General features: G+C 41.4%; 1 protein-coding gene and 1 pseudogene across 20 annotated transcripts in view; both read right to left on the minus strand.

The window, feature by feature from the left end:
• The window catches only part of ELF2 (E74 like ETS transcription factor 2), a 98,700-nt gene that overhangs the window by 62,762 nt on the left and 11,231 nt on the right, over window positions 1-24,707 (minus strand). For 11 of the 20 annotated variants that reach the window (XM_059066217.2, XM_067036686.1, XM_059066214.2 and 8 more), the window contains exons 2-3: window positions 11,030-11,117; window positions 10,321-10,559 (exon numbers count right to left, since the gene is read on the minus strand). In XM_059066217.2, the coding sequence (XP_058922200.1) occupies window positions 10,321-10,392 (72 nt within the window). In that variant the 5' untranslated portion in view covers window positions 10,393-10,559; window positions 11,030-11,117. Of the gene's footprint in view, window positions 1-6,839; window positions 6,949-10,320; window positions 10,560-11,029; window positions 11,118-24,707 lie in introns of those variants that run through there. The other 9 variants (XM_067036683.1, XM_067036684.1, XM_067036681.1 and 6 more) reach the window with 5 other exon arrangements.
• Window positions 3,579-6,916, minus strand: LOC131758278 (large ribosomal subunit protein uL4 pseudogene; annotated as a pseudogene).

Consider the following 24,707-nt stretch of genomic DNA (forward strand, 5'->3'; position numbering starts at 1 on the left):
TGTAATATTGGATTTTGGCAAATGGGCTTTCTATGGCTACTGATATGATCACGATTTTTCCTTTTTCCTTTGTTAACATGGTGAATTACATTGATTGATTAAACCTACCTCCCTGGGATAAACCCCTTTTGAGACATATGATCCCTTCTATATGCTGCTGGATTTGATTGCTCGTATTTTATCAAGAATGTGTGTTTCTATTTCCGTGAAGAATATTGGTTTGTAGTTTTCTTTTCCCATAAAATCTCTGATCTTCGTATCAGGGTAATGCTGACCTCATAAAATGAGTTAGGAAATACTCTCTAGTCCTCTATTTTCTGAAAGAGTTGTGTAGAATTGGTATTATTTCTTCCCTAAACACTTGGCAGATCAAGAAAGCCATTTAGCTCTGTAATTTTCTTTGCAGGAAAGATCTCGACTAGAAATTCAACTTATTTAAAAGATAGAGGGCTAGGACTTTCCTGGTAGTCCAGTGGTTAAGACTCCACGCTCCCAATGCAGGGGGCATGGGTTTGATCCCTGGTCAGGGAACTAAGATCCCGCATGCTGCACTGGCATGGCTACCAAAAACAAAACAACACAAAACAAAACAAAACAAAAGAATAAAAAAGGATAGAGGGCTATTCAGGCTTGCTTTTCCTTTTGGAATGACTTTCAAGGAATTGTACCACATCATCTAAGTTGGCAACTTACTGGAATAAAGTTGTTTATAATATTTAGTATCTATAGTAATGTATCTTTCACTCCTGATATTAGTAAATTTTGCCTTCTGTTTTTTTTCTTGTGCAGTCTACTTAGAGGTTTATTAATTTTATTGATTTTTTTCAAAGGATGAGCTTCTGGTTTAATTTCTCTATTGTTTGTCCACTTTCTACTTCATTGATTTGTTTTTATTTTTATTTTTCTCTTCTTTCTACTTACTTTGGGTTTGATTTTATCTTCATATTCTAGCTTGCTGAGGTGAAACCTTAAGATTGATTTTCCTTTTCTAATATAAATATTTGAAGCTACAAATTTCCCTCTAAGCACTGCTTTAGCTGCGTTCTTCAAATTTGATATATTGTTTTCATTTTCATTCAGTTTGAATATTTTCTAATTTCTCTTGTGATTTATTCTTTAATCCATGGGTTATATAAAAGTGGGCTGTTTAATATGCAAATATTCACAAATTTTGCAAGCAGGGACTTCCCTGGTGGTCCAGTGGTTAAGACTCTGTGCTTCCACTACAAGGGGCCAAGGTTTGATCTCTGGTCAGGGAACTGAGATCCCGCATGCTGCATGGTATGGCCAAAAAAAAAAAGCACTGCAAGCATATTTGTTAATTTCTAATATAATCCTGCTTTGGTCACACAACTTTCTCTATATGATTTCAATCCTTTAAAAGTTTGTTAAATTACTGAGATATGTAGCCTAGCGTATGATCTTGGCTTACTGTCCATGTGTACTCGAAATGAATACATATTCTAATGCCATTAGGCAGTGTTCCATAAATGTCCATTTGGTGAAGTTAGTTGATAATGTTATTCAAGTTTTCGATATCCTCATTGATCTTCTAACTGATCTATCAATTACTGAAAGAGAAATGCTGCAAACTCTAATACTGTGGATTTATCTATTTCTTTCAGTTCTGTCAGTTTATGCTTTATGTATTTTGAAGCTCTAATGTTGAGTGCATAAACAATTAGGGTTGTTAAGTCTTCTTGGGAAGATGGTCCTTCTATAATTTATGAAATGTCTACCTTTATCCCTGGTAACAATCTTGTCCTAAAACCACTTCAAATTTTTTTATGATTAATATTTGCATGGTATTATCTATATCTATACTATCACTTTTAAACTGTGGTTATACTTAAAATGAATTTCTTGTATGAAACATAAATAGGTTTGGCTTCTTTTTTTTTTTGCGGTACGCGGGCCTCTCACTGTTGTGGCCTCTCCCGTTGCAGAGCACAGACTCCGGACGCGCAGGCTCAGCGGCCATGGCTCACGGGCCCAGCTGCTCTGCGGCATGTGGGATCTTCCCGGACCGGGGCACGAACCCGTGTCCCCTGCATCGGCAGGCGGACTCTCAACCACTGCGCCACCAGGGAAGCCCGGTTTGGCTTCTTTTTTAAAACCCAATCTGCAAGGGGCTTCCCTGGTGGCGCAGTGGTTGAGAGTCCGCCTGCCGATGCAGGGGACACGGGTTCGTGCCTCGGTCCGGGAAGATCCCACATGCCGCGGAGGGGCTAGGCCCGTGAGCCATGGCCGCTGAGCTTGCGCGTCCGGAGCCTGTGCTCCGCAACGGGAGAGGCCACAACAGTGAGAGGCCCGCGTACCGCAAAAAAAAAAAAAAAAAAAAAAAACCCAATCTGCATTTTAAACAATATCTGCCTTTTAATTGGACTGTTTGGAATATTTATATTTAATACTATCACTAAAACAGGGTTTAAATCTACCTAACTGCTCTTTGTTATTTGTTTCATTTATTCCTTGTTCCTTTTACTCTCAGTCTTCTTTTGAATTGACTATTTTTTAGTAATATTTTAATTCCATTTAATTTATAGATATTAATGGCTTACTATCTATACTTCTTTGCTTTATCTTTTAGTGGTACTCTAATCTTACAATATGTTTCTTAACATACCACAGTTTATATTCAAATAATATTGCTTTATGTTTAATGTAAAAAGTTTACAGCAGTATTCTGTCATGTCCTGCCTCCCATCCTTTGTTCTACTGCTGTCATACATTTACTTCTTTTACTTCTTCACATTGTAAATCCCACAACTCACTGTTATTATTTTTGTCTTAAACAATTATCTTTTAAAAACTTTAAAACTGATTTTAAAAAGTATTTTATAGGGGCTTCCCTGGTGGCGCAGTGGTTGAGAATCTGCCTGCCAGTGCAGGGGACACGGGTTCGAGCACTGGTCGAGGAAGATCCCACAGGCCACGGAGCAACTAAGCCCATGCGCCACAACTGCTGAGCCTGTGCTCTAGAGCCCATGTGCCACAGCTACTGAAGCCTGCACATCTAGAGCCTGTGCTCCACAACAAGAGAAGCCACCACAATGAGAAGCCCACGCACCTCAAAGAAGAGTAGCCCCCACTTGCCGCAACTAGAGAAAGCCCCCACACAGCAACGAAGACCCAACAACGAAGACCCAGTGCAGCCAAAAATAAATAAATTAATCTTTTTTTAAAAAAGTATTTTATATTTACCCACACATTAACCATTTCTCCAGCACTTTTCAATGCTTTATGTATATATAAGTTTGAATTTGGTATCATTTACCTTCTGCCTAAAGAACTTCTTTGAACATTTCTCATAACACACGTCTGCTGGTGATAGTCTGAGAAAAGCTTCACTTTGAAGGATATTTTCACTGGATGTATAATTGTAGGTTGACCAGTTTTATTTTTTCAGCAATTTAAGGAAGTCATTATCTTCTGACTTGCATAGTTTTAATAAAGATGTCTGTAGTCATTATCTTTGTTCTTCTGTATGTAATGAGTTTTTTCCTCTGGAAGCTTTTTTCTTCCCCCCCCGCCCCCCCACCGCCCATATTTCTCACTGCCTCTTCGATCAGGTCTTTATTCAAAATTAGCTGTCCACAATGATTTGACCATTACAGATTAAACAAATTTAAGTTTACGCAGCAGCCTTCTTTTCTTCTGTGGTGGGTTTCTTTTCTGCAGGCTCCTTTTCAACTGCTGGTTTCTTGGTCACTGCAGCCTTTTTTCCCACCAAAGGCTTCTTCTGCTTCTTAATGCCAACAGCTTTCTTTCCTTTCTTCCCCACCACAGGCATCTTGCCTGGAACCCCCTTCTCATCTGATTTGGCCTCTAGTGCTGCTGCTGCCCTATCCATCCGGATTTTGTGGGTCTTGGCCTGGCGCAGAGTGCTGTTCCAGAGCATGGTCTTTGCATGTGGCTTGAGCTTCAGTGATTCTCAGGTTTTTCAGTGGACTCTTCCTTGGGACTCTGTGATGCATCTTCTCGCATGGTGCTTGGAGGGCTCTTTGGATCTCTGGGCTTTTCAAGATTCTGCTAAGGTCTGTACTGAGCATCTTGTGCGTGGGGAGGTTGTAGCTACTCTTGAGGGGAGCAGCTTTATGCCAAGTGCCATACAGCTCATCTAACTTGCAGGAAGCACTTTCAGTCCAAATGCAGGAACGTAGCACATGCCCACCAGGAGCAAGTTTCAAAAGGTTTGGTTTGCTCACATGAGGCAGAGGAATTCCAGGGATGTTTCTGAAGGCCTTGGTGAGGCGCTCATTACAGATGAGGCAGGGTCTCCTGCACTGGATATGGTGACGGTTTCTCATTCTGCTTTTGCCAGCTCTCATTCTCTGAGAGGCGTAGACCTTTCTGATATCATTCCAAGCCTTGAGTTTCTTCAGAAGCAAAACAGCCTGCCTGGTCTTCTTGTGGCCTTCAACTTTGTCTTCAGCCACCAAAGGGAGTTCAGGAACTTCCTCAACACGATGACCTTTAGACATGACCGGCGCTGGTAACGCCGAGGCAGCCGGTGCAGAGCGGATGGCGTATCGCTTCTGCATTATGTCCACTCTGCGGTGCCAGCGGTGCCAGGTCTTGGCGGGCGCAAACATGTGGCCCCCACGACACATATTTTCAAAAGCGCCCTGGCCAGAGTGGTGAGTCCCGCCACTTCAAACCCTGGGAATTCGAGCCACAGCTCTGCCACTATCCCAGGATTCAACTCTGGTTCGATGACCTGCTAACTCACTGACAGCACAGGGCTGTGCTGTTTTTGCACAAGTTGGTGCAAACAAAGTTCACAATATCTGGTCAAATCAGAGCTTGAACACAGCAGGCAAAGTGACATTTCTGCCAGATGACTCCCTGTTTTCGGAGTACACTGGTATCAGTGTCCCAGTGAGCACACGCCACAGTGGGGAGAGGAGAAGGCCACGCTCCTCTCAACCCAGCGGCTCCCAAAGGAAAAGCTCTCTAGAAGCTTTTAAGATTTTCTTTCTGAAATTGGCTCTCAGCAGTTTCATTATGACATACCTAATAATGTACCAGTCTATCTGTTACAGATGTACCAATCTATTTGCTCTCTGCTTTATCCTGTTTAGGGTTTAAGTTTCTCAGATCTATGGGGTTATATTTTTCATCAAACTTGGAAATTTTTATAGCCATTATTTCTTCACATGTTTTTTCTGTTCTCTCATTCTGGTACTCCAACTACATTATGTTAGACAACCTGATATTGTCCCACAGGTAACCAAGTCATTGTTCATTTTTTTTCTTTTTTCAGTTTTTCTCTCTGCGCTTCATAAAGTAGTTTCTATTGCCCTCTTCAAATTCACTCGTCTTTTCTTACACAGTACCGAATTTATTTTAAATCTTATACGTGAATTTTTCTTTTCATATAGTATATATTTCATTTCTAGAAGTTTCATTTGGTTCTTTTATGTCATTTACACCTCTCCTCTGAGATTCATGTTTTCTTTACATTTCTTGAGCGAATTTATAACAGCTGTTTTGAAATCTTATCTGCTAATTTCATCATATCTAGCATTTGTATTTCTGTTTTCATTGACAATTTTTTCTCCAAGTTGTATTATTCCTGCTTCCTTGCATTTAACATGACTGGGTATTTCATATGTAAAATTTACATTGTTGGGTATAATTTACACATTGTTTTATTTTAAGAACGTTTACTATGACATAGTTACGTTACTCATGGATCAACTTTCAAGGCCTGTTTTCAACCCTTTTTAGGGCAAGTCTGGACTCCCCTTTATTCTAGGGCTAGTTCAGCTCTGCTGCAAGGCATGACTCTTCCAGAGTCTCCAGTGAATGCCCTGGGCAGTTAACAAGGACCCTCTGCTCCAGCTGACGGCAACTCTAGGATCTCCCAACCCTGAGTGAATTCTGTAGGTTTTTTCAGTACATTACTGAGTTTACACCACTCTGATCATTCTTTGCCTGGCTTCACAGAGTTTCATACTACACCTGGGGGCTCGTTCAGCTAAAGACTAGGGGAACCCAAGGCTGAGTTCCGACATTCTTCCTCTGGGCAGCTTCTTCCTTTCAGAGAGTCTGCCCCTCGAATCAGTCGCATTAGCCTCTCCAAATTCCAAATTTTGTTTCCTCAACTCAGCGACCCCGTCACGCCCGGCCTGGATCCCTCCTTCCCGCACTGCGGTCCAGAAAGCGGCTCCAAGCTGTCAGTCGGCACAGCCGCTTCTCTCTTCTCGGGAGGCACGGCCGTGCACTGCCTGTCGTCCAACTGTCTCAGTCCATTCGTGCCATGATAACAACAGGCCGGACTAGGTGGCTGAACAACAGCAGACGTTTAGTGCTCACGGCCCTGGAAGCTGGGAGTCCGAGATCAGCGTAGCAGCGTGACCGCGTGGGGGGCTCCTTCCAGGTCGTAGACTTCTTGGTGTACCCTCACATGACACAAGGGGCAAAAGATCTCCCTGAAGCCTTTTATAAAAGCTCTAACCCCATTCATAAGGGTTCCCCCCTCATGACCTAATCACCTCCCTAAAGCTCTACTTCCGAATACCTTCCTAATAATGATCCTCTTTGGAAGTTTGGATTCAACATACGGATTTCGTGGGGGTCACAAACATTCAGACCGCAGCACGAATGTCTCAGAACTGTGGTTTCATATGTTTTGTTCATTTTCCTAGCTGTGTATGGTGGGAGTATAAATCTGGTCTCAGTTATTCCATCACAGTGGGAAGTGGAAGAACTCCCAATCTTGTTTGTCTGGAAGCAGACACCCTCTAAAACCTGCACTCGTTGTGTTTTTTAACATACACTTAAATCCTTTTTTGTTTTTTCTGCATTAATTCCCCATTAATGCAGAGACCTACCTGCTATATGTTTCCTTCGCAGACACTGCTCTGGCTGCTCCTTTATGTTTCCTCTTCCATATAATCTTTAGGTCCATGTGACCAACTTCCCCCAAACTTGCCCTAGCATCTGACAGAGATGGAATTAAATATATACATCATTGCAGGAAGTTGACATCCTGCCTAATATTGACCCTTCTCGTTTCTCTTACCCAAATACGAAGTATATCTATCTCTCTGTTTACCAAAGTCTACTTAAGTATCATTAATTAGTTTTCTTCAAACAAGTCCCATTATATCTTTTACATTTATTCCTCAACATTTTACATTTTTTTGCTTATTTTCTGAAAGGGAATCTTAGTTTCCATGATCTCTTCTAACTAATTACAGGCCTTACAAAAGAAAGCTAGATATTTTTATGCTAATTTTGTACCCACCAAACTACTAGGCACTCTTGTTAGTTATAATGTGTTTTCGTGGATTCCCTTTGGTTTTCCCAGGTGGCAAATCATATTATCTGCAAATAATAATTTGGTCTCCTTTATAATATTTATATATTTTTTTCATTAACTGGTCTGATTACAGGAAAATGTTAAAGAATAGTAATGGTAGTGCACATACTGACTTTCTCTCCAATTTTAAAGAAAATACTCTAGTACTTCACCATTAAATAGGATTCTAGCTCTTGATTTTAAGGTTTTTTAAATAATGTTAAGGAAATTTACATCTATATTATTAAGAGTCTTTATCAGGATGAATACTGAATTTCATAAAATCCTATTTCATCACATATTTATCCTAACATATCATATGTCATATTAGTAGGCGTATATATTAATGGTTTTCTTAAAATTGAATTATCCCTATGCATCTAAATCCTATTTGGTAATTGGATTTTTTAATATATGACTGCATTTTATAAATTTATTATGATTTTATTTATGATTTTTGTACCTGTACTCATTAGTAAGATTATAGTTTACTTTCTTTTGGTATCTTTGTCAGAAATAGAATTATCCTAATTTAATAAAATGTATTACTTTTATAAACAGTAATAAAGTTATGAAAAATAAAGCCTAAAAATCACTAACAATTCTCCAAATGCCCACCACTTCTCTTTTAATTAAAAAAAAATTTTTTTTAATGGAGTATAGTTGATTTAAAATATGTTGCCCACCACTTTTTATTTTTTTTATTTTATTTATTTTTTTTTTTTGCGGTATGTGGGCCTCTCACTGTTGTGGCCTCTCCCGTTGCGGGGCACAGGCTCCGGACGCGCAGGCCCAGCGGCCACGGCTCACGGGCCCAGCCGCTCCGCGGCATGTGGGATCTTCCCGGACCAGGGCACGAACCCGTGTTTCCTCCATCGGCAGGCGGATTCTCAACCACTGCGCCACCAGGGAAGCCCCCCACCACTTTTTAAACATTTATTTTTTTCTTCAGATTCTGGAGCTATCGTAACAAAATCCTGACAGGTCATTTTTCCACCCCACCCTACACTTTAGAGTACAGATAGTATAGATATATATTATACGTACATTCCTGAATAGCTGCTTATAAGACAAAACTCTATCTTTCCAATACCACTATCCCCAAAACTCACTTTGTAAAATCAGGAGACATTTTAGATACTAGTGGCTTTTCTTTCTTGCAGGAATTCTCTTCTCCAGGTGTTTCTACAGCCCAATCCCTTATGTTATTTAGGTCTAAACTAAAATGCCAGCTCTTCAGAGAAGGCTTCCTTGTCCACCTAATTAAAATACCGCTACCAACTTTCCATCTATCTCTAGCCCTGATTTATTCTTCATAACCACTCTGAAATACTTTATCCCCAGTGCCCAGAAAAGTAACTGACATTCAGTAAGTGGTCAACTAATGTTTGATGAAGGAACAAATGAATGAAAGTACGTGGGCACCCACTTACTTGGGTATAATTTGAAGAAAAAGTCCCCAAGAATAGTTTCCTCCTTTCTGGTGTCACACTTCCTACAATGACTATGCCAGCCTTATAAGGCTACTGCACAAATCACTGATCAATGATGCCCTGGTAAAATTATTTCATTTATCTGAGTCTTTCTTCCATAATAATCCGTTCTTCAAGCCTTGAACACCTGGGGTTCCACGTAAATGAAGAAAAGTATAGAGTCTTCCAGAAACAAGCTCGTACTCTTTTTCTCATAATAGCAGGACCCAGTCAGCATATGGTAAATATATTCTGCCTACTGTTCTTAGCAGCTCCCCCCATAGAATTAAATACCAACGGAGTAAAACTATAGGGCAAAGAGAAAGTACTTGAAGAAGCAATAATTAGTCTGGGTGATACAGGAGGGGACAGAAATCCCGAGTCCCTAATTTCTTTAAAGAATCATACCTGGAAGTAATCATACAGAAAGGGAATCTTTAAGAAAGAAGCAGAAATTGATTATGAGAATAAAACTTGTTCTTTAGCTGTGGCTAAAGACTTTAAACCAGTTTTAGATTCAAATACAACAGGAACATTTCAGTTACCAAGTCCACTGAAAACAAACCCACTGAATTTGCCCATAGCTATCTTGGAAGACTGCACAGACACCAAGCAAGCTAGAAGAAAAATTCAGATTCCAGAACACACAGCCTGACATCCTAACTTGTTTCTCAGTCATGGTACTAAGTACCAGTAAGAGCAGTATCTTTCACAGAATATAGAAAAAACAGATTTTTAAAATACAGTAAACTCTCCATTTTCTCATCTTATCTCTGACTAAATATTTGTCCATTATTATGACAGTATTGTGACAGCATTATTTCATTTTAGTTTAGATACTTCCCAATAGTCAGTCTTTACTGAATGGTGGAAACAGAAGCCAGGCCATGGAAGTCCATATATTTCTGGTACTGTTATCTTTCTACTCCCATCTCTTATTCTTTAATGTTATCAATAACAAAAAGCATAACCAAATATGCCAAAGCTGCAAAATTCTTCAAGTATAAAATTTCAAAAACTGAATTTTCCTGTCCGATTTACAAATTATCTAAATTCTTAAGTATAAATAATATATGATTAAAATATGGATTCCCATTAGCTGTAATTACTAATTACTGAATTAGAAGTAATAACCAAAAGACAAAGGGAACAGCTAAAGGAGATACAAAATTCTAAATTAAGATGAATGTAACTTAGGTATTTAGATACAGTATATGCCTATACACTCTCAAATCCAAAACAATTGATTTTGTTAGGAATTTAAATCTCTCCAGTAGTACTACAGTGTTCTTTCTCTCAATTTTTTCCTCCCAGTTCATTCCAATATATGCAATGTTCCAACAACTCAGGCAACTCAGGCCCAGCAGTCCATTCCTCAACCTTCTATTACCTTATTACATGAGGACACATGACATACATATAGAGTCTCATGCACTGCACATTTCTACTCTCAAATACCTGTTCCCCATTAAATTCAAAATTAGTTCATGCATTGATTACTATGAACAAAACAGAAATGTAATACATTGGATGCCTAACCTGTTGATTTCCTACTCCACTGCTGGAAAGCTCCAAAACAGAACCTCCACTGTCAAGTACTGCTGATGTCATTGTTTATTCCCTGAGGAAGCTTCAAACGCAATCAGTCGACGTAATTAAAGGTTCATGGATGATTGCCAGCGTTACAGGTTTGCACTGTCATGTTTTAAAAGTCAGTAGAGAAGGAGTGGAGTAGATATCCAGAAATCCAGTCTTCTAAAGATGAATAACCAGAGAGCCTAAAAAGAGGAAGAATTGAAAAATTATTAAAAATATACAAAATGGATATAAAGCACAACGTATTTTGCATCTAATTTTTAACATTTTTGTAAACTAAAAGGAGATAGGCTTATACAGCCCTGTGTCAAAAGAGGGCAGTAGGGCTTCCCTGGTGGCGCAGTGTTTGAGAGTCCGCCTGCCGGGGCAGGGGACACGGGTTCGAGCCCCGGTCCGGGAAGATCCCACGTGCCGCGGAGCGGCTGGGCCCGTGAGCCGTGGCCGCTGCGCCTGCGCGTCCGGAGCCTGTGCTCCGCAACGGGAAAGGCCACAACAGTGAGAGGCCCGCGTATGGCAAAAAAAGAATAAAAATTAAGAAAAATCTACAATCCCATCACACTAAAGCTTACTATTAACATACAAGGTAACAACTATTTTCAATTTCTGTTTTCTAATCATATAGATAGTAATAGCAGAAATAACTTTTACTTACACTTTGAATGTTAAGTAGTCTAAGCATCCTTCACTATTTTCACAACTTGGCAAGAGTTAAAATATAAACCAGCAGTTCTCTGGAACTACTAGTGGGGGAAAAAGACAGTATTAATATAATTCTATTAAAAAATATTTTGCCCAAAATAGGTGTGATTCTGACAGTAGGTACTTATTACAACAAACCATCTTCAAAGCCTGATGGCACACATTTTATAATGAACATAATAAAGAAATTACTCCTGGGTAATTGAGGAATCAAAAGTTTTATCAAACTTAAAATTTTAAGTCACTACTAAACACCAAGTATTGAGTAACGACAGATTCCAACATACGTAGCCTATACCCCACATTATGGGCTATATTTCAATCAACCAACAGGATTCTAACACATGGCTGCACGTATAACCCCAGATCCCCAGGAGTATAAAATCAAGTTTAAGAAGACTAACCCAATCAACTATACTTCAATAAAAAATAAATAAGTTAAAAACCTAAAAAATTTTAAAAATGAGAAAAAACAAAGACTAACCCAGAAAACTACTATTGAACGCGCTAATGATAAATTATTGCCTGTTAACTGTCCTGCTATTCACTTTCTTGCTGTCTCACACTCCAAACTTGGCACCCATACAAATCTAAACACCCCAAGCCTCCTCAAACAGCCCTCCTCCCTTCTAAAGCTCATCTATACACTGGATCTTAGGCTTGTTCCATCAATTATTCCCTCTTTTCCCTTAACCTTGTCTTTCTGAACATTGGGTTCTTTCCCTCAACATCTAAACATTTACAAGACTCTCTCAACTTTTTTTTTTTTTTTAATTCCTTGGCCGTGCTGCGTGCAGCATGAGGGATCCTAATTCCTGGACCAGGGACGGAACCTGCGCCCCCTGCAGTGGAAACTGGAGTCTTAACCACTGGGCCGCCAGGGAAGCCCCAAGACTCTCTCATCTTAAACATGACTCCTCCATGACGCTGCATACCCCTCCAGCTACCACTCTAGTTCCTTCCTTTCTCAGATAAGGTTCTACCTAAAAAGTCTTTTATACCCTGTGTCTCCACTTCCGGATTTCTCAGGTATTCCCTCTATGGAAGTTTGGCAGCCATCACCACCAACGGAGATGTTTACTAAATTCTGGTTGTCAAATCCAATGGATACATGTCTGTCTTCATAGGACTTAATGTCTCTGAAGCATTTGACACTGTTGATCATTCCCTCCTTGAAACTCTATCTTGAATTTATCTTCTCCCTCTCTAGCTATTCCTTTCCAATTCCCTCTTGCAGGCCCACCCCTAGTTTTCAAGGAGCTTGAAGAGTACAAATGTAAGCCCATACACCACATGCCTAAGTATCTTAAAGTTATAGACCAAACTAACAAGCTAGTCAATTTTATTCTTCTCTCCTATCTTGACACATACACTTTTATAACAACCTACAAGGCTAAGTGCTGACTTGGCATTCTCAGACTCAACATCTACGGCGGCGGAGGGGGGGGGCGGAGAGGGGGGAGGCCTGTGCTCCCCCATCCCCCTGCAGCCTGCCCCTTTTTCTCACCCCACCTTTGGCTCCACTCCAGACCACAAGGAGCCTCACATACATACATGTGGACACGTCCCAGACAACACGTCTAAGCTCTGGCCACAGGCCTGCAGACAGCTGCCACCTGGTCACCCCTCAGGCCTAGGGAAGCCCATACACGTGGTATAGCTAACAGAGGAGAGAATCAGGGACGAGACCTGTGAAGGGTTCCGTGGGCATGGAATTCTGGGATTCAAATACTCTTAGCTTGATCTAGAAATGGGTACCAGATGGACTGGCCCCTCAAAGTCCTCATCCTATCAGCAGGGGTTAGCTGCAGGACGGCCAGGTGAGGCCCTCTGAAGCACAAGGCCCAGAGCACTGTTCCCGCTTGGGTGCCTCTAAGGACAGTGCAACTCTCCGGTCAGTCCTGGTGGGTGTTTCCAGGATCCCACCCCAGCCCTCTTCTGATTCTTCACTCTCTCTAAACCGCCTCACGCACTGCCCCGGCCTCACTCAAATCTCTCTTCCAGTCTAAACTATTTTATGGGCTCCAGTTTGCCTGCTAGCTGCTAGATACTTTCTTGCCTGTACTTCCCTGTGAAATTAAATAGGGTATAAATAAATAGCAAGCATCTATTCCAGGATATCCCAAGGACTCCATTAATTAACTCAGTCATTCAACAAACACTAATTGAGCACCTTTTATATACGAGTAGTTTTCGGCCGCTAGAGGTACAGTGGTGAAAAATGCAAAAGTCCTTGTTCTTATGTTTCTTAAATTCCAGTGGGGAGAGGTGAAAACAGCAAGATGTGTTTAGCACCCATGGAGACGGTGATAAAGGCGAAGGAGGCAAATGAACCAGAAGGAGAAAATATTCAGCGAGGAAGAGGGCAGCAATTTCAAACTGGGTGATCAGAGAAGAATTCACTGAAAAAGTGATACATGAGTGAAAACCCAGAAGCAGGAAGGCGTTGTGCCAGTGACAGGGGGACATGGGGACATGGGGAGGGCTCCCTCGCAAAGGAAAGAGAACATTCAAGATCTTCAAGAGCGAATAAGCCTGAACGTTCAAAGATCAGCAAGGAGGCCAATATAGCTGGAGTGAAGTGAGCAAGAAGGAGGAGGAAGAGATGATGGTGACCGAGAGGTCAGGAAAGGGGCCCTGTGAGCCCCCTATGAGGACTCTGACTTTGACCCGGGGACAGGGGGGCTTTATGCAGAGAGCTGACCTCATTATTCTAACGGTCACTCAGCTGCTGGGTTGAGAACAGACAAGGGGACAAGGCCAGAAGCAGGGAGGTCAATTTGGAAGCTACTATAATAACTAGGTGAGAAATGACAGTGGTAGGACCGACTGGTGGGTGCTGGAGAGAGCGAACAGCGGTCAACTTTTAGAAATTTTTGTAGGTAAACTGGACAAAATCTGATAGCAAACTGGATGCGGGGTGAAAATGAAAGGGAAGAGTCAAGAATGAATCCAGGCCTTCCCTGGTGGCGCAGCGGTTGAGAGTCCGCCTGCCGATGCAGGGGACGCGGGTTCGTGCCCCGGTCCGGGAGGATCCCACGTGCCGCGGAGCGGCTGGGCCCGTGAGCCGTGGCCGCTGCGCCTGCGCGTCCGGAGCCTGTGCTCCGCAACGGGAGAGGCCACAGCAGTGAGAGGCCCGCGTAGCACAAAAAAAAAAAAAAAAAAAAAAAAAAAAAAAAAAGAATGAACGAATCCAGAGAAATCAGTCAGAACACCTGGACTAGCCACGAAATGGGATGAACGACAGTGTGAAACAAGTCCAACACGTCCCAAACGAAACTTCTCCTCTGCTACCTCCCCCAAGGTATGAGCTCGCCTACTGCGCTTAATCAGCCCCATAAGCTACCCCGTCACCTACACAAGTTGCCTAAAACAACAGAGGCTGACGTCATCTGTGACTCCTCTCCCCGTCAACACCATCATCCTCTCTCGCTCTTGACCCTCGCTCTGTAATCTCCTAACCTCTGCCCTAGCTGAGGTCCTTCGTACCGTTTCTCTATAGCTGTAAGAGCCTCAGATTTTGCCTCTTGGCCTTTGACCTTCCCTCCTTTCCAGTCGTCCATCTAACTGCACCGTCAGGGTGACCCAAGATGGAATAATGTCAGGCCCCTCCCCAAATTCTTCAGCAGTTCATCACCGCCTGCAAGATGAAATTTCAGCCTCTTCGCAAGCACACTGATTTAGTGGAAACGAGCAAGGGGTCTCTTTTTCAGAAGTTACGAGATGCTCACTCTGACGTGCTCCGGCAGGGAGTCACAAAGCTAACCCATGCTCGCTGGTCCAGCCTCATTTTCCTTTACTCCCTCCATCTTGGTGGTTTACACCACAGCCGTTTACAGTTCTGTACATTCTTTTCTCTCTCTCTTTCTCTCTCTCTCTCTCTCTCTCTCTCTCTCTCTCTCTCTCTCTCTCTCTCTGTCTCTCTCTCTCTCGTCTTGGCACCCTTCCCCTGTCTGCCCATTTGGCCAACTCCTAGCTGACTTACAGGCCTCGGCTCTAAAGCGACCTCATCACTGAAGGGCTCGATATCACCTTCTGCAATTCGCTTCCCCCATCCACATTCTATACTTTCCCTCACAAAAACATGAGGGAAGTAACAGCCTCCAGCTGCCGCCCCCCGTCGACCACAGCAAGCCCAACGCCCAACGCCCTTCGTGAGCGCTGCCTGAGCTCCTGCTTCTCCTTTCCTTCTTAATATTCTTACCTTCCTACCACTTTCTCAAAGCACCAACTTTTGAACATCCGTGTATCCAGGTTTCAAAAATCTGTGGTTGATACCACCGAAACCGCTGCCCTTCACGTAGCAGACAAACAGCAAAGATGAGCCGACCACACGGATAAACAAACACGCCCCAACCAGACAGATGTGTCCTCGCTGGTCCCTACGCAGACCAGGCTTATCCCCACCCTGCCCCTTTGCTGGGTCCCTTCTCTCATCAGCAACGCCCTCTTCTTGGATTACGCAGATTCCACCTGCCCCTAATGGAAAACTTGCCCCTATAATAACATGACTTCTTTCCTCTCTCTTACTATACCCGTTCTTTCAATAACATTTATTAAGCACTTAACTGTATACCAAAGACAGCACTATGCCAAGAACACAAAAACAAAGTTAGGACTGGGGTTAGAAGAAGGGGTGGAAACTGGCATAACAATAAGAGAAACAATTCTGAATCATGAATACTAAGTGAACTGTCAGGACTGAAAAAAACTGTGAGAAATGACAGCAAACCTAAGTATCACTCAGAAGTAAATGCAGCTCAGACTATAATTTAGCTGCTTAGAATACAGATCACACGCTCATCAAAAACAGTTTATGTGTACAATTTTATTTACATAAAGTACAAAAACAAGGAAAACTCAATCTATGATATTAGAAATATGATACTATATTACAAAAGGCTACTATCAGTAATATATAAGGAATGCTTAAAATAGAGAATAAAGGACCAATAAAAAACAAGAGAAAAATATGAAAAACTGTGGTATAAAAAACAACTGTGGTATAAAAAATATGAAAAACAGACAATTTACAAAACCAGATACAAAAACAGCCCTTAAACAGAAGAAAAGATATTCAAATTCACTCATAGAGAAAGGCAAGTTTTTAAAAATTGAAATACCATTTCTCTCATCTATCAGATGGTAAAAATTAAAATGTATACAACATTATATTCGGTCGGTAAAACTGTGTACGTTTATACACTGCTGGCGGGAAGCAAGGGGACACAACACTTTGGGAGGAGAATTTGGCAATATCTAACAAAACTCCGTATGCACTTACCTTTTAAAGCAGCTTTACTGAGACATAATTCACATATCACACAGTTCACCAACTTAAAGCATGTAATTTAAAGGTTTTAGTATGAATGAAGTGCCATCGTCACCACAATCTAATCTTAGCACATTCTCAGCGTGCCACCCCCCAAAAAAGCCCTCGCGTCCCTCAGCAGTCACGCCCCAGCCTCCCCCAACCTCACGTCCTTGGCAACACTAATCCACTTCCTATCTCTAGAGATTTGCTTGTTCTGGCCATTTCATAGAAATAGAATTTTAAACACGTGGACTTTTGTGACGGGTGTCTTTAACTTAGCACGTTTTCAGTGTTCATCTATGTGTAACATGTATTCGTATTTCAGTTCTTTTATTGCTGCATAGATATATCACATCTTATGTATCCATTCATCAGCTGGTGCAAAGTTGTTTCCGCTTTTTGCCCATTATAAAATGATGCTGCTATAAAAATTCATGTACGAGTTTTTGTGTAGACATATGTTTTCTTTTCTCTTAGTATACACCTAGGAGTGGATTTCCTAGAACACACAGTAACTCTGTGCTTAATATTTTGAGAAAATGCCAAACGACATCATTTTACATTGTCGTCTGCAGTGTGTGAAGGTTCTAATTTCTCGACATCCCCATCAACCCGTGTTGTAGGTACTCTGTTATGCAGCAATAGATAATTATTAACACATCATCTTGGTAGGTGCAATAAAAATTACTTGATAAATTTTATAATTAAAAGAAAAAAGCAGCCAAGACTCAATGGCAAAATAGTTAAAACTTCTCCCCAACACTGGGAACAGAACAAATATACCTACAACTGCCACTGCAATTCAAAACCACACTGGGACTCCTGACCAGCAGGCTTTGATAAGGAAAAATTAAAAGGCATAAGAAATGGAAAGGAAGAACAACTTCCCTGGCAGCGCAGTGCTGAAGAATCCGCCTGCCAATGCAGGGGACAGGGTTCGATCTCTGGTCCGGGAAGATTCCCACATGCCGCGGAGCAACTAAGTCCATGCACCACAACTACTGAGCCTGCGCTCTAGAGCCTGCGAGCCACAACTAACTGAGCCCACGTTCTGCAACTACTGAAGCCCACACTCTCTAGGGCTCACATGCCACAACTACTGAGCCCACGTGCTGCAACTACTGAAGCCTGCGCGCCTAGAGCCCGTGCTCCGCAACAAGAGAAGACGCCGCGGTGAGAAGCCCACGCACCGCAACGAAGAGCAGCCCCCACTCGCTGCAACTAGAGAAAGCCCACGCACAGCAACGAAGACCGAACGCAGCCAAAAAATAAGTAAAATTTAAAAAGAAAAAGAAATGGAAAGGAAGAAATGAAGCTACCATTGTTTGTAGATAAGACTCTCTACATAGAAAACCCAAAAGAACCTTCAGATATTAGAAGAGGGTTTGCAAGATGTGTGGATACAGATCCATGCAGTTAAGTCCCCTACATACGAAACTTCAAGCTGTGAACTTTCAAAGATGAGAACGTGCGTTCACATGTCCCACCATGTAAGTTAGTTCACGTGTCTGGCGTACATTGTCACGTGTGAGCATCCTCTACAAGTGGTTGTGCTTTTGTGTACTTTACTGCACAGTACTGTACAGAGTACAGGAGTGCGGTATCTTTATTTCAAGCCCAGGACCCAAATGTAGAACGGGACACGAAGGTTGCAGAAGCCGTTCAGAAGGCAATCCAGTGCTACTGTGTCATCTATGACAAGAAAAAAAGAGCTACCACCCAGACAGCACTGGATCGTTTTTTCAAGACGGTAGATAGAATTGAATCCCGCAAGGAACCAGAACCCGGGCCGTCAGCGTCAGGCGTGAGTGGAATTGCAGCTCGCCCTCCGTCTCCTATTGCGGACGATCCTGATTCAGCTCTACCATCTCCGCCCCCCACCCCACCTCCAGTCCGGAACTCCCCTGGCCTGTTCACTCGATGCCAGCCGCTGGATGCCAGCTGTTGTGCTGTACTACTGTACTTTTCAGGGTACTGTACTGTAAGGTTTAAAATGTTTTCTTTATTTTTGTGTTTGTTTTTTGATGTATTATTTGTGTGAAAAGTATTATAAACCTATTACAGGACAGGACTATAGAGCCGATCGTGTTGAGTTCCTAGGCTAACTTTGCTGCACTAACGAACAAACTGGACTCACAAACACGTGCTCAGAACGGAGCTCGTTCGTATGTAGGGGACTCTTACCACATATAAAAATCAACCGTTTCTCTATGTACCCGCAACAAACAGAACGTGTAACTTTTAAAAAGGATATCGTTTACAATAACCACAAAAATATAAGACTCCTAAGACTTGGGAATTCCCCAGCAGTTAGGGAACTGCGGCGGAGAGGACTCAACGCTTCCACTGCCGTGGCCTGGGTTCAATCCCCGGTCAGGGAACAAAAATCCCGCAAGCCACGTGAAGATACCTAAGACTCAATCTAACAAAGACCTCTATGGAGAAAATAAATAAATGTTTTTGTTTTTGTTTTTGTTTTGTTTTGTTTTGTTTTGCGGTACGTGGGCCTCTCGCTGTTGTGGCCTCTCCCGTTGCGGGGCACAGGCTCAGCGGCCACGGCTCACGGGCCCAGCCGCTCCGCGGCACGTGGGATCTTCCCGGACCGGGGCACGAACCCGTGTCCCCTGCATCGGCAGGCGGACTCTCAGCCACTGTGCCGCCAGGGAAGCCCTAAATAAATGTATTGAAAGAAATTAGAGAAATCTTGGGAATTCCCTGTCAGTCTTGTATAGGAAAGCTCAATATCTTAAAGATGTCAATGCTCAACAAATTCATCTAACAAATTCAGTATATTTCCAGTCAAAAATTCCAAGACGGTTTTACAAAAACCTTGACAAAGGTAGTTAAGAAAAAAAAAAAAAAAAGGGGGGGGATGTACGAGAACAAAGGGCAAAAGTGAGCCAAAACCCTCTGGAGAAGAACTGCCCTGCCTAGTCTAGTCTATGGTAATTGGACAATAAGCAATGGTGTAGACATAACCAAATATACCAATGGAACAGAATATAGAGGCCAGAAAAAGACCCAGGCATATTGGAAACTTAATGTAGGAAGAGGCAGTGTTAAAATCAATAGGAAAAAAAGACTATTAAATGATGCTGAGACAAGTGATTATGCATAAAAAACAAAAATTAAATCACCATCTCTCAGCATTCACAAAATAATTACAGGTGTACTAAAGACCTAAATATACAAACTTTTTTCAGAATTAGAAGGAAATATAGAATATCTTCATGAACTCATAGTTAAGGAAAAATGACTAAATACATGGAAAGCAAAAAAACAAAGAATTACTAAACTTGACTACACCAATATTTTTAAAAAATTCATAACAATGCAAACCAAAAACAAAACCAGAAGACAAGACACTAGGAAAAGTAATTCCCCTCCCTCCAAAACAGGGGAAAAAAAGAACTCCTACTAATTAATAAGAAATATACACAACCAAAATCTATTAAAGATTTTAAAATAAATTATATTAAGGCATGCATGGCTAAATGTGATATAAATTCTTGTCAAGGTTCTAGTTCTCGGGAGTTCCCTGGTGGTCCAGTAGTTAGGACTCAGCGCTTTCACTGCCTGGGCCAGAGTTCAATCCCTCCTGCAAGCCGAGAGGCGCGGCCAAAAAAAAAAAAAAGAAGCTCTAGTTCTCATGCTGAATGATGCACTCATGTGTGTTTATCATATTATTAAAAATAAACAAACAACAGCCATTACTGGGCAAATTATCTGTGTCATGAACCAAGGATTATGATTCATCTAATTCTGTAAAACTGGGGTCCAAGGAGAGGTTGAAACCTGATTTTATTAGTTTCCCATCTAAAGTGTGAAATCCATTCACATGAATTGGTTCTTTTTAAATATATTGTGTAAATTGAATAATTGTTACTAATCCTTTGCCAAACTTATTTACAATTTTCCAACAGGCTGTGTTCACTTTTTCTGACTTAGTTGCTTCTTAGTGCAATTCTTAATTTGTAAGAAAGCTGCGTCAGCATAGGGGGTCACAGTTACCTTACCTGCTACGGCAGCAAATATATCTAAGCAACCTAACGGATCTGAAAGTGGAACGGCGATTCCATTTACAGGACATTGCAAGAAAAAGTAAAACTACAGGAACAGAAAACAGGCCAGTGGGAAGGCGTTATGTCAAAGGGCACAAGGAACTTTTGGGGGGTGACAGCAATGTTCTAGATCTTGACTGTGGTGGTGCCTGCGTAATGATATGAATTTGTCAAAATCATGGAACTGTAAGGATGAACTTCACTACGTGCCAACTAAACTTCAACCGATTTGACTTTAAAAGAAGGAGAGGACAGAGCTGCAAATCAGAATCTAACCTATTAAAGAGATTCTCATTCAACATTAACATCATCATATACTCAGAAGAACTGTAGCTTGTAATCTAAACTTACGTACAGTTTGACTCACAACTACTACCTGCCTATGGAACCAGAAAATTCTCCCCCCTAAAAAACCTTATTATTCTTCGCCACTTTATTGGTAAAATTAAACCTTTTAAATTTGGAACTCAATTCCTGAAATACTTCCGATTCATATTTTCATTGTTCTATTTTTTTAATTATCTACCAAGTCTGACAGGAAGTATATATGTAGTTTATAATGCTGATATAATAATAGCCTCAATAATCTCAACTATGTATTCTTCTCTTTCTATGTTACTGAATCGAGCATTTTTATGCATTGTCCTTTCATCCTTACAATAACCCTGTGAAATAGGTATAATTATTCCCCCTATTACATGAGGACTATTTTAACAGTATGCTTTATATTTAAGAGCTAGTAGGACTAACAGTTAAGAGCCTACTGACCACTGTATCCCCAGAATACAGTAGGTACTCAATAAATATCTGTTGAATGTTGGCTTTACCTGTGACTACATAATCTTGGGCATTTATTTATCTCTTTAAACTTCAATATCCTCACCCATAATAAGATAGTAAAACAACTCCGGGAAGTCGGTGTGTTTAGCTCTTTTAAACCTTTACGTAAAGTGCCTGGCACACTATGAGTATTGAATGAATGCAGCTTTATTATCATTATGTTTTTGATAGCATCAATCAGAGCTGTATCATATTGCCAAAGCTTCATGTTAAGAATAAAGTAGTAACAGATGATTATACCTAAAACCTAACTGCTCCCCTCTGCAAAACTGAGATGTTTATTCTTCTAACTTGTTAAAACAAAAATTAGTACATTTTAAAGGGATAAAAAGTAAACTAATGAATCTTTTAAAGAAAGAAGAATCCCCCTCTGAAAATGGAACTAAGTCTAAGCAGTATACAGTTGACAAATATTTGGGCCCACAAGTCAGGGCTGGAAATTATTTAGGCAGCAAGTGGTCACGTCATGGAACTTACTTTAGGGCAAGGTGATTGATCTAGATATTTTAAACTGCATGCTAGAAATTTACAGTGTAAGAGAAATTACATGAAATTACTGGAAGAGATCTTAGAGCTCATCTTATAGAAGAAATAGATTGAAGAGGCTAATTGGAAGATTAAGTAAAATATCGATAACTTGCCAACCGTAAAACAATTCTGCATTTCAAGAGTCCCATACCATGGATAATAGTATCTTAAAATCCTTATTTACTCACGGCCCTGAGTTTTGACACACAAAGTCATAGAATAACACATAGAGAAGAAATGAACATAGATAACCTGTGATTTCATCTAAGTTCCGTTTAAGGTATTGTGATGCTTTTCTTGCCAGGCACGTTTTGGTTGTTTTCTTCACCATCCAAAGAACTACAATGCCCAGGCTCCTGGGCACAAGCTAACAAATCCTGGTTTGTTCAGTTTATTTTGTGATGGTGAAAATCTACGAGGGAATTATCATCTTAAAATACTCCGCATAATCAAACATTAGAGTGATTTAAAGAACTGATGAGCAAAAAAAAAAAAAAAAAAAAGAACTGATGAGCAAAGAGACGGCAAGACAAAATCAACCTGACTCTGCTACCCACAATTACCACTGGAGCTAAAAATGATACTGCCGCCCAGCTATATACTCCTTTAATATTTTTATCCTCCTAATCTCTGTTACCATTTCACACATGCTCGAATTGTAGGGCAGTAATAATAAAGGCCATAATAAGTATATGGAGGAAGAGATCACATTAAGCACATCTTAGAATCCAACCTATCTTGAGGACGAAGATAAGCAACAAAGGTCTGATTTTTGGGGGTTTTTTTTGGCCACACTGCACTGCATGCATCAAACCCGCGCCCCCTGTCGTGGAAGCAGAGCCTTAACTACTGGACCACCAGGGAAGTCCCCAAAGGTCTCATTATTAATCAGTAACCCTAAACTTATATGAATATTCATTTCTAGACTTATTCTATGAACTATTTGTAAGAAATACTAAATGGTGGAAATAAATGTTTAGCCATGTATATTCTGTAAATAAGCACACTTCCAAATCAAGTAAGAACCAGACAGGAGAATATGTACTAGGAGGTTTGGTTAGGGAAAAAGTAGCAATCAAAGTCACCGGCTTATCCCCGGACCATTGCACAGACGTTTAAGAAGTCTCAAATATGGTCACAATAGCCTCCTGTACATCCAAAGAGAGACACATAGAAGACTTAAAAGACTTGTTTCAACTGGCTTAAGGTAGTCAAGCAACTGCTTTACAGGAAGCTGAAGCTAGAGGTGATCAGGGTATATGGCAGATTCCCACTCATCAAGAAGCCTAGGGCCTTCCCTGGTGGCGCAGTGGTTGGGAGTCCGCCTGCCGATGCAGGGGACGCGGGTTCGTGCCCCGGTCCGGGAAGATCCCACATGCCGCGGAGCGGCTGGGCCCGTGAGCCATGGCCGCTGAGCCTGCGCGTCCGGAGCCTGCGCTCCGCAGCGGGAGAGGCCGCAACAGTGAGAGGCCCGCGTACCGCAAAAAAAAAAAAAAAAAAAAAGAAGCCTAAAGTCTACTTAGGTTCTAGTCAGCAAAGCAAACTGGGAAAAGTTTTCTTCTTGAAGGAGAGATAAATTGCCAATCCAGCAACTGCCATCCTCAAGACCCTAGCGCAGGACTTCCCTGGTGGCACAGTGATTAAGAATCCGCCTACCATTGCAGGGGACACGGGTTCGAGCCCTGGTCCAGGAAGATGCCACATACTGTAGAGCAACTAAGCCCATGTGCCACAACTACTGAGCCTGCGCTCCAGAGCCCGCGAGCCACAACTACTGAGCCCGCGCGCCTAGAGCCAGTGCTCTGCAACAAGAGAAGCCACCGCAAGGAGAAGTCTGCGCACCGCAACGAAGAGCAGCCCCCGCTCGCTGCAACCAGAGAAAGGCTGCGCACAGCAACGAAGACCCAACGCAGCCAAAAATTAATTAATTAATTAATTTTTTAAAAAAAGACCCTACTGCAGATAATTCTAAAACCTTCGCCGACTTCCTCACTACCATGACTTAAAAGGAAGCAAAGAACTGCTCTTCACAACCACCTTTTTTAATATTCTGGTTTGACAGGATTTGAATTCATTAATGTGAATTTATCCTAGAGGTAACTCAATAACTAGCTTAGCTTAGAGTATATTTTCTTCTTCTTCCAAACAATGAAGGGATAACAGTAGTTAACATTCATAGAGCACTTACTCTATGCCAGCATTATTCTAAACTCACTACATGTATTAATCTATTTAATCTACACAATTCTACAAAACAGGTATAATTCCCCATTTTACATTTGGGGAAACTGAGGCACCGGGCGATTTTTTCTTTTTTAAGTGACTTACTCAAGGTCAAACAAACAAATGAGAAAGTCAGAATTTCAACCTAAGCCATCTGGCTCCAGACTCTGAGCTCTTAAAGTTTTTCTGCCTCATGATTATACAAGTGTTTTTAACATTGAAACTGTGAACGGATCATATAGAACCTCTCCCACCCCACCCCTGGGAGATTTTTCTACCTACTTCCTTTATTGACTCATAACATGAGCTGATTAGAAGGCTTAAAATATGCTAAATGGGAATTACAGCTACCTTATCTACATAAGCATACATATTTTTTTTTCCTTTCCAAAAAAAGGGGGTGACGGGAGGAGGGGATTAACTATTTAACTCACAAATTCTCTCATATAAGTTCTGTAGGCCTTAGGGAGAGGGTGACAGTATCAGAAACTCTTTCTCCTTTGGTCTCTTTAGGGTTGAGCTTTTTTTTTTTTTTTAAACATCTTTATTGGAGTATAATTGCTTTACAATGATGTGTTAGTTTCTGCTGTATAACAAAGTGAATCAGCTATACATGTACATATATCCCCATATCCCCTCCCTCTTGCGTTTCCCTCCCACCCTCC

This window comes from Kogia breviceps, chromosome 6 (assembly GCF_026419965.1).
Source record: "Kogia breviceps isolate mKogBre1 chromosome 6, mKogBre1 haplotype 1, whole genome shotgun sequence".
Classification (NCBI taxonomy): Eukaryota; Metazoa; Chordata; class Mammalia; order Artiodactyla; family Physeteridae; genus Kogia; species Kogia breviceps.